This window comes from Oryx dammah, unplaced genomic scaffold, assembly GCF_014754425.2.
Source record: "Oryx dammah isolate SB20612 unplaced genomic scaffold, SCBI_Odam_1.1 HiC_scaffold_3, whole genome shotgun sequence".
In the NCBI taxonomy this organism is placed as follows: Eukaryota; Metazoa; Chordata; class Mammalia; order Artiodactyla; family Bovidae; genus Oryx; species Oryx dammah.
Window position 1 is genome coordinate 83,434,621 of NW_024070187.1, and position 16,227 is coordinate 83,450,847.

At 35.1% G+C, this 16,227-nt stretch overlaps 1 protein-coding gene across 6 annotated transcripts in view; it reads left to right on the forward strand.

Moving 5' to 3' along the window:
* The window catches only part of YTHDC1 (YTH domain containing 1), a 38,713-nt gene extending 22,855 nt beyond the window's left edge, over positions 1-15,858 (forward strand). For 4 of the 6 annotated variants that reach the window (XM_040238306.1, XM_040238308.1, XM_040238310.1 and 1 more), the window contains 8 exons: positions 5,834-5,918; positions 7,096-7,262; positions 9,802-9,884; positions 11,046-11,082; positions 11,155-11,218; positions 11,323-11,385; positions 12,885-13,019; positions 14,859-15,858. In XM_040238306.1, coding sequence (XP_040094240.1) covers positions 5,834-5,918; positions 7,096-7,262; positions 9,802-9,884; positions 11,046-11,082; positions 11,155-11,218; positions 11,323-11,385; positions 12,885-13,019; positions 14,859-15,083 — 859 coding nt within the window. In that variant the 3' untranslated portion in view covers positions 15,084-15,858. The remainder of the gene's footprint in view (positions 1-5,833; positions 5,919-7,095; positions 7,263-9,801; positions 9,885-11,045; positions 11,083-11,154; positions 11,219-11,322; positions 11,386-12,884; positions 13,020-14,858) is intronic. The other 2 variants (XM_040238307.1, XM_040238309.1) reach the window with 1 other exon arrangement.
* Positions 15,859-16,227: the final 369 nt, after the last annotated feature.

Sequence of the window (16,227 nt, forward strand, 5' to 3'; positions counted from 1 at the left end):
TTTGGGACAGTGAAGAACTGAAAATGCATGGGCAGTGATACCGCAAACTATGTTGATATTTAATAGAATAGCAAAATGCTAGATACATACAAATAATCACCATTACTGTCTATAGGGAAAAATTAGAAGCAATCTAAATTCTCCTGTATAGGAAATTGGTTACGTAAATTATGGTTTGTAAGGTAATACGTGTAACATGGAAAGATTTAACAGATGAAAGGATACATAATTACATTGAAATGCATTGTTAGCCTGGTGAGACTATAGATAATATTCCCATATTCCTTTGTACCCAGGGTTTTAAAATGTAGTTCTTTATTTCTAAAATTAATCATAATCAAAATTACAAAGTTTAGAAATCTGGTGGTAGTTTATAAGGAAGACAAGTTATTTTTTAGAGATAAGACATTTTTACTTATAATTTTTTTGATAGATAAAGGCCAAAGGAAAGGCTTGCTAAGTCTATGGTTTTATGACTAGAGACATTATTGGTGTCACAGAAAGATATTTGGAGATGATGCTTTCTTAGGAATAGAAGAAAAGTAATTACCCAGTTTTAGATTGGTGGTAGCAAATTTTATTTTGGATGTTACTTATTTAACTTTTATTTTCAAATTATTGATAAGGAAATTTCTCAATTTTGGAATATTTATACACAGATTATTGTCTCATTTTCTTCTTCATTGACGTACTGGCAGTTTTACTATCTTATTTATATTAGCAACAGAAGAGGTAAAAATTCAAATAGTCCATCCTTCTAACACTTTGTGCAAAATTTTAGGTAGTAATTCTTATTTTTAAGTAAGTTTTAAGGTTTACCTGAAAAGAATATTTTTAAATTAAAAAAATTACAGCTTTAAAAAGAAAAAGTCACAAGTATGGTCAAGAGTAATTTTATAGTACTTGAAAGTTCTGAGGAGGCACATGATATTATTACATTGATATTTGCTTGGGTAAGTCACTTGAACTGTTCTCCACATGAAATGAGAATTACTTTTAACTGTTAGTGTTAAAAGGATTCAGTTCAGTCACTCAGTCATGTCCAACTCTTTGCGACCCCATGAACCACAGCACGCCAGGCTTCCCTGTCCATCACCAACTCCCGGAGTTCACTCAGACTCACATCCATCGAGTCAGTGATGCCATCCAACTATCTGATGCTGTCATCCCCTTCTCCTCCTGCCCTCAATCTTTTCCAGCATCAGGGTCTTTGCCAATGAGTCATCTTCACATCAGATGGCCAAAGTATTGGAGTTTCAGCTTCAACATCAGTCCTTCCAATGGACACCCAGGACTGATCTCCTTTAGGATGGACTGGTTGGATCTCCTTGCAGTCCAGGGGACCTCAAGCATCCTCCCCAACACCACAGTTCAAAAGCAGTTCTTCAGCAGTCAGCTTTCTTTATAGTCCAGCTTTCACATCCATACATGACTACTGGAAAAACCATAGCCTTGACTAGACGGACCTTTGTTGGCAAAGTAATGTCTCTGCTTTTGAATATACTGTCTAGGTTGGTCATAACTTGTTTTCCAAGGAGTAAGTGTCTTTTAATTTCATGGCTGCAGTCACCATCTGCGGTGATTTTGGAGCCCCAAAAAATAAAGTCAGCCAGTTTCTACTGTTTCCCCATGTATTTGCCATGAAGTGATGGGACTGGATGCCATGATCTTAGTTTTCTGAATGTTGAGTTTTAAGCCAACTTTTTCACTCTGCTCTTTCACTTCCATCAAGAGGCTCTTTACTTCTTTACTTTCTGCCATAAGGGTGGTATCATCTGCATATCTGAGGTTATTGATATTCCTCCTGGCAATCTCAATTCCAGCTTGTGCTTCCTCCAGCCCAGCTTTTCTCATGATGTATGTACTCTGCATATAAGTTAAATAAGCAGGGTGACAATGTACAGCCTTGAGGTACTCCCTTTTCCTATTTGGAACCAGTCTGTTCCATGTCCAGTTCTAACTGTTGCTTCCTGACCAGCATACAGATTTCTCAAGAGGCAGGTCAGGTGGTCTGGTACTCCCATCTCTTTCAAAATTCTCCACATTTATTGTGATCCACACAGTCAAAGGCTTTGGCATTGTCAATAAAGCAGAAATAGATGTTTTTCTGGAATTCTCTTTTTCGATGATCCAGTTCAAAAGGATTAAACTTTAATAAATATAAATCAGTTATTATAGTTACTAGAGTTTTATTTAAGTGCCTTTTGGATTTAATAACTGGCTCTGACTTTTTTTTAGGTGTGGTCCTTGGATCACTTGCATCAGTTGTATTTGATTATTAGAATGTAGGATCCTGACATGCGCCTCAAACCTGTATGCACACACTCATGCTCACTCACTCAGTTGTGTCTAACTCTTTGTAACCTTTTGAACTTTAGCCCACCAGATTCCTCTGTCCACAGGATTATTTTCAAGCAAGAATACTGGAGTGGGTTACCATTTCCTCCAGGGGATCTTCCCAACATAGGGATAAAACCTGAGTCTCCTGTATCTAGTGTATCTTCTGATTTTCAGGTGGATTCTTTACTGCTGAGCCATCGGAGAAGCCCCATAGGCACACTTGAGTTTTTAAGACTAGATGGTGCATGGTAGCACATAAGGAAGGAAGCATGCATAAAAAGTCATTCATTTAAGTTGCCACTGGGAGTTAGATCAAAATAAGACTAAAATTTTAAAAGATTATTCAACCAGAATTAAATCTGTGTTTTAACCTCACCCGTATCACGTCCATTCCAAATAACCCATTTCTCTTTTCTTTCATGGTTTCTCTGCTATTCCTATTAGCTTTAATGACCACTTACTATTTAGCACATGCAGTCTTTGTACAGTTCATGTTCTTTTTTAAAATATGTCCCATTTACTAAGCTCCTTAAAGTAGAGAATCACTGCCATGTTACCTAGAATACTCACAGTAGAGATAATCATCTGTAGGCCTCTTCATTACATGTCTGCTCAAAAGCTAGTTTTTAGGATGCCTGCTCTATAATCGTGATAACCACAGATGTACCGTTTCTCTTAGTTTTAACCTGAGCCCTGTTTTACTTAAGGCTGTGATATTCAGGCTGAGATTAACTAATTTGTCAAAACAATGGGCACATGTCTCTGGAATCCAGTTAGAACCAGTGCCATCAAAGAGCCACCAAAGAATTTTAACCCCAAGTGACTCAACCAGCTCAACATAAAGCCTTTTTTTGGGACCAAGAGTAATCCATGGCTAATGTTTAAATAACAGTGATAATTCTGTACAATAATAACTTGAAACCTTCCTTTGCTTTGGTAGTTGAAAGTGAAAGTGTTAGTTGTTCTGTGGTATCTAACTCTTTGTAACCCCGTGTATTGTAGCCCTCCAGGCTCCTCTGTCCATGGAACTCCAGGCAAGAATACTGGAATAGGTTGCCATTCCCTTCTGCAGGGGATCTTCCTGACCCAGGGATAGAACCCAGCTGGGTCTCCTGCATTGCAGGTGGACTCAACCATCTGAGCCACCAGGGAAGGTTGTAGGTTATTCCTTTCTGTAACTTATTAACTGGCAATTTAGAAGAAAAATATAAGAAACTATTAAAATACAGTTTTTAACTATAGATCTGTGTCTAGATATTCTAGGCTTTGGTATAGATTTAGTCTAGCTTAATGATGATCTCTTTCCTCCCAGCCCTCCCTGAAGTGGCGGGGTGGGGATGTGTGTATAGATATATATATATGTACACACATATTTTTATTTATATACACTCTTGAACCACTCTTGATGTGTGAGGTAAGATGTCTTTTAGATGAAGATTCAGCCCTTTTAGTAGTATCTGCTGCTGCTATGTTGCTAAGTTGCTTCACTTGTGTTCGACTTTTTGCGACCCCATAGAGAGCAGCCCACTAGGCTCCTCTCTCCCTGGGATTCTCCAGGCAAGAGTACTGGAGTGGGTTGCCGTTGCCTTCTCCAGGGCATGAAAGTGAAAAGTGAAACTGAAGTCGCTCTGCTGCTGCTGCTGCTAAGTCGCTTCAGTCACTCTAGTGGGCATTTATTTTCAGCACTCATTGCTGACTTCTGCCATACATTGACATCAGCACCACAACAGATCATGCCACTTTGTAACTTTAATCTTTTCCTGTATATGTTAAAAATATTTTCTGAGGTTTAAAAAAGTCCAAACTTTGAGCATTTAATATTCATCTTAAAGAAAATTCACATAAGGTTAGAAGTAAATGGTTGTATAGCTTGTCCATTGGACCAGGTCATTTGCTTGTAATTTTTCTTCGTTATGTCTTCTTCGCTCAGGTCCTTTTCATTGCTTCAGAAGTATCTCTGCTTTACCTTTCTACCTATGACTTTTCCCGAGTCACTTTTCTTTCAGGCTTCTCCCTTATGCCACCACGAAGCATTTCTATTTGTTTCTTTCTTGCTTGCCAAGATAAATATGACCATTCACATTAAAAGCAAAAGTTCTATACTTTGTTTATGGTATTCATTCTTTTTACTTGTGTGTGCTTATTTATTGTTTGGTGAAAGCTGTTTAAAAAAGGTTAGGAATTAAAGCTATTTATCTTACTCATCTTTGTATGTCTTTTGAGCAGTTTTATTTGTAGATATAGTTCTTTAATTAAAGCATTTATTTAATTTACTTTATGCACAAATAGATGAAACATTATTGAATGATGTTAATTTCTGATTTTTTTGGCAACAGGTATTTATTACATGTCATGTTTATGTTCATTGTTGTGCTATAAAAATGCAGGGTATCTTTTTTTTTTTTTCTAAACTTGGTGAGACTATTTTGCCCTGTGGCTCAGAAACTGGAGCCTATAATACAGAGTGAAGTAAGTCAGCAAGAGAAACACCAATACAGTATATTGATGCATATATATGTAATTTAGAAAGACAGTAACGATGACCCTATATGCAAGACAGCAAAAGATGCAGTGATGTAAAGAATAGACTTTTCGTTCGTCTGTGTTGCAGAAGGTGAGGGCAGGATGATTTGAGAGAATAGCCTTAAAATGTGTATATTACCATATGTAAAATAGAGGATATGAAGCAGTGTACTCAAAGCAAGTGCTCTGGGACCACCAAAAAGTGGGGGGGTTGGGGTGGTAAGGGAGGTGGCAGGGGGGTTCAGGCTGGGAGGACACATACATCCGTGGTTGATTAATGTCGATGTATGGTAAAAGCCACCACAATATTGTGAAGTAATTAGTCTCCAATTAATAATTAATTAAATAAATGAAGTATAGCATTGTAGTGAAGAGGAGAGGTAGTGCATAATTAATACATGTGAATATGTAAACTTATAATATAAATCAAGAGCTGTTCTATGTGTGGTAGAGAATATTGCTTTAGCAAAAGGGGAGGATAATTGAATCTGGGAAAGCAGTCTTGAACCAAGGGTAGGGAACATGTATTCATGTGGTATTAACTACCTGGTTAAAGTTCATCTCTTTATTGATCAGTTATTAAAATATACAAGATTTTTAGTATATAGATGTAAGATGTAAACATTTGATGTGTTATTTCATTTGCAAGCTACCTAAAACAAGTTTGAAGAGAGTGGCTCTATCCTTATAAGATGAAGAAACTCAGGCTCAGAAAAGTTGAGAGAGACCAAATGTCTTGGTGTCTTAGCTCATGTTTTAAAGCATATTTAGCTTTTTTTTTTTTTCCTTTTTGAGAATACAGGAGAATGTGAAAAGTGTGTCTGAATGTGGCTTTGTTTCTGGGAAGTAATCTCTATCAATCTTACTTAGTTGCATTTAAGTCATGATTAACAGGAACTCACTACTAAAGTAGTATAAGGTCTTTAAAAGATTCTGCAAAATAATACAATCGATACCATTTTGTGTTTAGGCGTGAATTACCCTTTACTAAGTCAGCTCATCTCACCAATCCTTGGAATGAACATAAGCCAGTAAAGATTGGACGTGATGGACAGGTTTGTTGTTTTAATTGATTCTAAAAAACATATATTTAATCACTCTTCTAGAAATCTTTATTGAAAGTTACTTTAAAACCATTTTGAATGAATTTCTGGGAATGATTGGGGAAAATATTCTTATTTGGAGTTTGTGATTACTGTAATTATGACTGATTGAATGACTTCCATTAATGTAGAAAGGTAGATTTATGTAGTACTTGATTTATACAATTGAAGGAAAAGTTTTTGAAGAGAACTGGCATGATTTTAAAAACCTTTTAGGTTTAGGTTTTTCATTGTATTATTACTGTTTAACAGATTCTGATACATCTTATAAATGCCACTTAACATCTTTACTGAAGTTTTCTGAATAGAAAGAAACTTTACTAAAAGGAGATGAATATGTGTATATGCAGGTTGTCTAGTCTGTAGATGAAATTAAAAATGTGCAGTGATTTAAAATAAACCTAGGCCTGTGACCCTTAGTTTTCTAAATGTACTTTTGAACCAAGTTTTTATTGCTCATAAGTGAAAATGTTGGTAATTTAAAATAAAAATTATACAAAGCCCATAGATTAATTTACCCTTGTTAATATATTTCAGTGCATTTTGCAATTCATAAACATGAAAATTGACACACACTAAACATTTTTTCTCCATTGTATTAAGATGGGTGACTTCGTCCTGATACTTAATGTATTTTGCACAAAGAAATATTCCTTTGTTACAGAGGGTGACTGTCACAGATTCTGTAGTTAACCTTGCAGATTCTGTGCTGTGCTTAGTCGTTCAGTTGTGTCTGACTCATTGCAGCCTCATGGACTGTAGCCCATCAGGCTCCTCTGTCCATGGAAATGCTCCAGGCAAGAATACTGGAATGGGTTGCCATGCTCTCCTCCAGGGTATTTTCCCAACCCAGGGATCAAACCCTGGTCTCCCACATTGCAGACCGATTCTTTACTGTCTGAGCCACCAGGGAAACCATTTTTCCCCTTACATAAATACATAAAACACTTTCGAAAAGTTTTTTTAAAATCATTGAAGGAAGTTGATTGGAATCTCATGTGATCATCAACCTTGGGAAGGAAACCTCCACGTCAGCCTGTTTTTGTTCTGTACATCAGGAAAATAGAACAAGTCTATCAAGATGTTTCTCCTTTTTTTCATTTTGTAAATTACTGCTTTCTTATTCCAGGAAATTGAACTTGAATGTGGAACCCAGCTTTGTCTTCTATTTCCCCCTGATGAAAGTATTGACTTGTATCAGGTCATTCATAAAATGCGTCACAAGAGAAGAATGCATTCTCAGCCCCGATCAAGAGGACGACCATCCCGTCGAGAACCAGTCCGGGATGTGGGAAGGTTAGAAACGTTCTTTGGACTGATAATAGGCACATATATCAGAATAACATGATGGAGGAATGTGATTCGTCAAAAGTTTGTCCTGCGGTAAAGAAGAAAGAGAAAATCCTCAAATCAAGCTGCATGGACTAGTTTGTGGCTTCATTGAGGATTTCAGATGGTCACCTTGGTCTCAGTCATTTTTCAAGAGGAAAATGGGGATCTTTCCTTATGCAGAAAAAATTATCTGCTAAAGAGTGATAACCAGTTTAGATTAGATAGTAATCTGATAATCCAATGTATATCATTGAAATGAGGTAGGCCTTTGTTGCTAAGAACAGGCTAGAAAGGAGGAAGAGGAGGAAGTCTTTATTTGCAAAAATTGTTAATATTTTGTAAAAAGCCTTTTCTTTCAGGTGTGTCTCTGGATAAGCCTTATCAGATATGGGACTTTTATAAAGGATCACTATTATTTTTTCAGAAGATGACGCCTCATTTATTAGAGGATAAAATATTTTAAGTTATTTTGATATTCAAGAGGAGCATTGTTGGGACTGTTTCAGATTTTACCATCGTGATGTGTTAACCCCATTCTCAATATTGTCTAACATGTACCCTGTGAATTCACACATCTTGCTGAGCTTCTGAAAACAATAGGTTCTTTCCAAAGGGGATCAAGTGGCCCTGGGAGACCCGGCAACAAACCAAAAAGAAGGGCTGTTGCTGTGTCTGTTTACAGCTTTTCCAGATGCTGGCAGTACCTGTGGACTTAAAGTGTTTTTTAGAGGATCGCCATGGTTGTTGATCACTACTTTATGAACTAAACAGCATTTTCCAGGAAAAGGGGTTTTAACTTGTTACAGAATTGGAGAAGTCTTTGCAAAGGACTGATTTAAGCCCTTCACCCAACACCTTACCCTGAGTAGATTTGCATACAGCTAAATCTAAAATATTCTGCTAAAGACTGTTGGATGTGTGGTTGATGGGATGAAACCTTTGGTTAAGTTTCCTTTTGGTGGAAACATCCTGTGGTAGGTACAGATAATCCAACAAGAGTCCCCATTTCTTTGAGCTTAAGAAGGACACTGTCAAGTAGGTAGGAGGAAACCTGGCAGAGCCCCCTTACTTTTGGCCTAAAAGGACTGATCACCAAGATGTCTTTTGAAGTTTTAAGCTAAGAGATTTCCAGTGCAATACAGTACATACAAGTGAAGTTTTTACCTCAGATTTGCAATGGACTGTAAACTATACTTATTACACCACTACTCCTCTCAAGCCTGCCAGGGCCTCCATATTTGTATGTGGCTTACAGCTTAAAGTCAGTAGTTGGACTACTTTATGAACTGTTACTATCATGTTTTATACCGGTCGTAAATGCACTCCCCAAACTACAGGAAAGCGGTATGTTTATTTTTTAAACCAGTTTTTAATTTTCTTAGTCTTATTTATTGTAGATGCAACTGTTTTATTATGTTGGGGGGCTTGGGTTTATTGCAGCTTTGTAGTTTGAGTGAACTTGTGTTGCAGAAGTTTATGAAAGCAGTAAACATTCAGAAATAACTGGAAAGCTAGTGATGCCCAGGTTATTACAGAGATTTTGACAATAAGGGTAAAAAGATATATTTATTATTACCTTAAAAAACTTGAAATTTTGTTTTTTATTTTGTGTAGCTCTTTATTAAATGCTAAGTAAAATGAAGTGTATTTCATGATGTATATACATTAACCTTAATGGTTACATTAACCGTTGAGATTTATGGAAGATCATGAAGAGCAGCCTACTGCAGATAGTAAAGTTTCACCTTCTAAAGAATACATTTTGAATTTGTATTATGAAACTCTGTTAAAACTCTGCCCCATTATTTTCCAGTTTATTTTAAGGCATTGTTTCTGGGAAAAAATTCCCATAATTTGTAAATGTTATTAACTTTAGAAATCAGTTTTTCGAAGTATTTAAACATTTTTAAAACTTTCCTGTAAAATAGCTTTTAATAAGTATCAAATTTTCTGTATGATCATGTGAAAAGTATAATTTTGTACAAAGCAGAAGAAAAATATTTAAGAAATACATAATTTTCTTTAGATTTAACCTAAAATGACATTAATAAGTTTAAATATATAGATTTTAGGGTTACCTGTTGTGTAATGATGAGTTTTTTCCCCTTTATTTTACCTGAATGAAGAGTTTATTCAGAAAAGTGTTTTAATTGTTAAACTGGATATTTATATTAGCTTTAGGGTAGCTCATTTACTTTTGTTTAGATAACTAAAATGTGATTTACGTATTTTGAGCAGATTACTTTTAAGTGTCTGATCATAGCACAAGGATTAGAGAATATGTTTCTTTCTAGCAATACATCTAAGGATTGGTGTATAATAATTTGAGGAATTAAAATTTAGAGATTTTAAGATGTTTATGATGTTTGGTGAAAGACAAGGCTGTTATTTTAAAGGAAATAATGAGCTTTTCTTTGTACTTATTTCTGTCAGAAACTCTTGCTTTGCTGTTTGTTCTCCTAGCAGTTTTTGGTTTAATTTCTAATGTGTCTAATTTATGTAGGCGTCGACCAGAAGATTATGATATTCATAACAGCAGAAAGAAACCAAGGATTGACTATGCCCCTGAGTTTCATCAGAGACCAGGTTAATATTTTATAATCCTGCAGATATTTGACTTGAAATTATTAAAAGCAACAACAGCACAGAATCTTCTATCATGACCCTATAGTTTTAAAAGTGAAAAAACTTGAGGATGCAGCTATTAATGACCTGAAATTGTAGGAAATGGAAACTGCACTTGTGTTTTAAGTGTTTTAAGATTAAGTGTAGTTAGGGAAAGCAATGAACTTACACTCTTATTAGGATTTTTATTCTCTTTGATACTTAGTATTTCCTGTGGTAGAAAGCTTTACTTGGAAACTGAAATTATGCTATATTTTTCTAAATACATCTTTGATTTTCATATTTTTAGAGAGGAATCGGAAATGCTTGGTTTGTAATCTAAAAGCAGCTTTTCAGTTAACCTTTCCCTTACTGGAGTTGAAAAAGGCACACTATAGTTAAGAGAACATATTTATTTAAAACAGTCAGTGACACACTTACAAAAATCAGACCATTTGGAAGTTGGTGTTAGTGCGCATTACAGCATTGTTACATGACAGGTGGCTTGATAAGCCTCATTCTTCTCCAAAATGGGATATTCTAAAGAAGTAAAATTTTTCCCTAGTAACTTGGCCACTTAAACTTTTTCACATTTTAATTTACTAAGTTCTTATGAGAAGAAGAGGGGAGAATATTTCTCTGATTACCGTGGTTCTTTCATTTAAAATGTATATATTTTAATTTTTGCAACTTTTAATTTTGTTTTTCTCCCCTTAAGTTTGCATTTTTTAAAGCTTTGGTTGACTTAGCAAGGCTTATGTATACTCAAGGTGGAAGGTAAACATTTGTTTTAAGGAAGACCTATTACAGTGTCCTCAAGATAATTCCTCTGTCCTTACCTTCCTGTGGTGCAGCATGAAGAAATTTCTGTCTAGCAAGAATTGGGGTGTGGATTTAGAAGATCCATATGCAAACCTCTCTAACAGTTTATAATTCTGTGATATCAGTAAGTTGTTTAGTTACTTTCTAATTATGTAATCTGAGAAGAAAATTTGAAAATGGAATAGTATGATAATAGTATCATTTAATAGCTTCACTATTATATCATGGGAAGAATTGAAATGAGTGGTAAGGAAGGTTTAATTATGATGCCATAATAAACAATATACGTTTGATATACTAAAATGCTTGATGTTTGAACAGGGTATTTAAAGGATCCACGATACCAGGAAGTAGATAGGTAAGTTGGGTTCATTTTTGTTCAGTTTTGAGTTACATTCTTGGAACTAGTTTATGAACCACCTGAATTTAGTTTCACAAATCTTATTCCCAACAGACGGTTTTCAGGAGTTCGCCGAGATGTATTTTTAAATGGGGTAAGCATTTCTTTTTTTTAATTTAATGCACATAAAATCAGTATCTGCTTGATTTTGTAAGTTCTGGGTTTTTTATTTATTGACATTATCATCTTTCATTTTAGTCCTACAATGATTATGTGAGGGAATTTCATAACATGGGACCACCACCACCTTGGCAAGGAATGGTTTGTATTAATTCTGTTTTTGCAAGTTATATAATTTCATTTGCAATTCCATACATTTTGAATGCTTACTTGGAGTATGATTGTTATAGTTACCCATTAAGAGACATAAAATACATGTCTGGTGATAAGTAAAATTGCATGCTGTTTTTAAAGTAAAGGCTAATGAATGATTGGATTTGTATTAATAGTGGAGGCTTAGTTGATACATGTTATGATTTATTATTGTGGTGGCTAGTATTGTAAACTCTTCAGGGTTCAAATACCTTCCCTTTTCAACTCTGACTTTAGATAAGTTTCATAATACATTTTTGTCTTAATTTTCGTTATCTGTGAAATTTGGATATCCATTCATTCTTTGACTCATCAAACTATTTAGTACCTACTCTGCACAACACTGTTTGCTCTCGGTGTACATCGGTGAATAAATTGGACAGTATGCCTATGCTTGTATAGTTTAAAATTTAATGGAATAGTGTCAGCCTCGTAGGATTGTCAAGAAGCTAAGTTTGCAAAATACATGTTAAGTTTAGCATAGTGCCTGACCCTGATATTCAGTAAATTCTCTATGTTAAATAAGGTTAACTAAATCTTGTTCCTAAACTTTAATTTTTTTCTTTCTCTAAGAAAATTAAATGTTGTTCTTAGAGTATATTTTAAAGTATTAAAGATACCTGAAGCATTAATTGTTAATAAAATAAAACAGCTTGGAGGTTTAATTTGTTCTGATTGTTTCTTACCTTTTTATCTTGAAATGCTGCCTGTAATGTGGCGTTTTCATCTGACTTTTGTTTGACTTAAGGTACTGTATATAGACAGATTATTTCTTTCCTTTAGAGTATGAACCTAAAAAAATATTTAATAGTAATATCTTGGCCCTAACTACGGGGAGAACTACCTTGATTTTCCATCATTCATTTTATAATTGCGTTTAAAAGTTCATTAGCTCTTTAAATACATTTGTGCATAGTATTAACATGACTGATTCTAGAGTCAGAATGTCTGATGTTGTGTCTAACTTCTACCCCCTTTAGTAGCAGTGTGAATTTGAGCAAGTGCCCTAACCATTTGGAGCCTCAGTTTCCCTTTTTGTAAACTAGGATTACATAATAATACTATTAGCTATAATTCTATTAGTACCTATCTGTAGGGTTGCTGTGGGGATTAAATGAGACTTGTAAAGTGCTTAGGACAGAGCCTGGACAATAGTAATCACTGTGTAGGTGTGTAGGAGGCTTTTGATTTCTAGTGGTATTTTATGGTATGTAAGTATAAGTTACGTGTTAGATGATGGAGTTTAAATATTCAGAAGTTTTATTACACACATTTTTTTTCAACAAGCAAATAAAGAGGGTATTTTAAAGAATGCTAATGTCATCAAAGTAAATGGCTTCAACAGAGTAAATTCTTTGGGATGGGTGGTTTGGATAGGGGAATTCTAAGAATGGTTTGTTACCAAGGATGTTTTTTAGATGCTTATGGAAATGGTTTTCTTTTTTTAGACTCCTTATCCTGGAATGGAACAACCTCCACACCATCCTTACTATCAGCACCATGCTCCACCTCCTCAAGCTCATCCCCCTTATTCAGGACATCACCCAGTACCACATGAAGCAAGATACAGAGATAAACGAGTAGTAAGTGCACAAGAAGGCAAAAGCGTGAGGGAACTACTTAGAATTCTGTAGATAATTTAAATGTGGGGGACACCGACTTACTGGAAAAGACCCTGATGTTGGGAAGGATTGAGGGCAAGAGAAAAAGGGCGACAGAGGATGAGATAATTGGATGGCATCCCAACTCAATGGTCATGAGTGAGATAGTGAAGATAGTGAAGGGAGATAGTGAAGTACAGGGAAGCCTAGTGTGCTGCAGTCCATGGGGTCAAAGAGTTTAACATAACTTAGTGACTGAACAACAACCAGATTATGTTGATTAATAGATAATGGTTTCATATTCCTACTGCAGATTGTTTAGGCTAATCCCTTTGATTATTTCAGTGGATTATTTTTGAGTTAATATTTCTGGGTCTTCAATATAATAGTTGGGCTGAGTTTGTTTATTAAATGCTACACACATGATGACTCTGCTGGGCCACATAAACTTCTTATTATCTTCCCACATGATAAAGAACATGCATGTCTGAGAACCAGTCAGAGCGGTAGTTTCCTATATTTGAGATACTTTGATCTGTCATTTATTTCCTTATCTCATGAAGTTATTAATCCTTCAAAATAAAGTCACACTAGAACCATTAATATTTAGTAAAAACAGTCTAAGAATTCTAACAAACAGACTTTTGGAGGAGGAAATGGCAACCCCCTCCAGTATTGTTGCCTGGAAAAGCCTGTAGACAGAAGATCCTGGTAGGCTGCATTGCAGTTCATGGAGTCACAGAAAGAGTCGGACATGACTTCACAACTGAGCAGCAGTAGACTTTTAGTAGTGTTTTTTTTCTTCCCCCCAACCACTTGAAGAAGTATACAGCCAATGTACGATGAAATCTTAGTTGAATAGCTAGGTTGTGGTGTTTTTAAAAATGCCTTTTTTAAATGATCACATTATTTTCAAAAAAGGAAGTTTTTCTGAGACTCTTACCAAAATATTCTTGTCCTTTTTAACAGGTTGTGCTTCATGCACCATTATATAGTAGCTTTCTGGTTAATATATATGTATAATGTATTTTGTATTTATTTAATCGCTTTTTTTTAATATATGAAAGGTAGTGTGAAAATTTGAATCTTATAAGCTGACTTTTGAAGAAACAAAGTTCAGTAAGTAAAGATGAGAACTGAAAGAGGAACTCTAGAGCCGGGGTCAAGCTTAGTAGTAGCCACAGTGACAACCTTGCACCTCACTTAGTTGCTTATCTTACCCTTCACTGTCCTCCTCAGCCTTATGTGTATTATTAGCTCTGTGTGAAATAGACTTCACAGTCTTACTGCAGTACATATTTTTAAAAAATTCTGTCAAATTCCATAAATTCTTAACAGTGATTTAGTTTGAAAGAAAATCAGGAATGGAAGAATTCCCAATTTCACCTTTAGAGGGCAGAGTTGGTTTGCTTTAGTTTGTAGACTCAAAGGAAGAAAAATTAAGTAGAATCTACCTATTGCAGAAAAACATTGACATTTAGCATAGGTGGCCCCAAGTATTGATGTTATTGATCATGTGTTTGGAGGTCATCATTAGGTGATTATTTTGGCATAAATCTTATTAAAGAGATTGGGTAGAGAAATTAAAAACTGACTACAAAAAATGATTTTATTAATGAGATCTGAGTAAATCATCTGTTGTGTCTAATTAGTAAGACATCAGAATCCTTTTTCTGAATAGTGTCAAAATTGCTTTCTGTGAATTAATACATTAGGGTATTTCTTTAGATTCTTCTCTCTACCAGACAATAATTACCATAAATGGACTCATAAATTACATTTGATTTTTGACATACCTTATCCATTTCTTACCTTTTCTAGCATGATTATGATATGAGGGTGGATGATTTCCTTCGTCGAACACAGGCTGTTGTCAGTGGCCGGAGAAGTAGACCCCGTGAAAGAGATCGGGAGCGAGAACGAGACCGCCCTAGAGATAACAGAAGAGACAGAGAGCGAGATAGAGGACGTGACAGAGAAAGAGAAAGAGAGCGATTATGTGATCGGGACAGAGACCGAGGGGAGAGAGGTAGATATAGGAGATAATGTGCTTTTGGAAGCACTGATTGTTTAAAGATACAGAATCTTGTATTTTTCTTTTTGTGTGTGTTTACAAGTAGTAAATTTATTTTCAACTGTCTACTTAAAAGTTCATTGTGTAGAAGGATTTATTATGACCCTCTTTGTTCCAAGCATGCAGTATAATAAGAACTGGAAAAACTCAAATCCTCCAAAAATGCACAGTTGACAATTTGAGTTGATACTTTTATTGGGACAGAATGGAACAGTCCAAGAATGTAGATACTGATTCAGTCTCTGTAAATCTTCATCTGCTTATAGGGTGTTCATCCTAGAGTTATTTTTTGTTCATTTTCTTTCTTTTGGATCTTGATTGATGACTGCCATGATATTTTGCTTTGATGTATTTCTAAATGTAGTTGCACACGGTTCAGTAAAAATAATGCTGCTATCAAGTATGCAAATATTGAAGTATGATGGTTTGACTCTGGCAGTGTTGTAGCAGCCTCTTGGTTTCTCCCTTTCCCTCTTTTTTTTAATCTTAAAAAAGTCACCTTTTGTTTTTCTTTGTCTTCAATGATGAGAGCAATATTAAGACATTGCTATCTAATTTTTATCTTTTTAGATAGGAAAACTTCTTATGTTCAGTAGCATGTTGATGCTATTGGTTTAGCCTTCTCCTCCAAACTGTATACATTGGCTTGGAATGTTCACAACTTGCGTGTGTGGCAGCAGAAGATAATTCCCATATTCTACATTGCTACTGTTTTGTATAAAATAAATTGGTAAAGATTGACACTTATCTCTTGTGTTTCTTTCTTGTCTGAACGCAAGTTTGTTTTCTTGTGTATGATGTATGGGTTGGCCAAAAAGTTCATTTGGGTGTTCCATATGATGTTATGGAAAGACCCAAATGAACTTTTTGACCAACCTATTAGTGGACATAAAAGAATGCTTTGTGCTTAGAAATTGTGGGAACCCCATTTGTCTTTTTTGCGTATTTTATCGAAAATGATTAACCTAGGTCAATTATACATAAATGATTGCTTTTGTTTCTGATGTAAGAACTAATGGTACACAGTGGAATTTTATTGATATTTTGGTTAAGATATTCATTTGGTAGCCTTTTTGGATCTACTTTGGTTACAGGATTATTTTGTTTTTTCAGGTT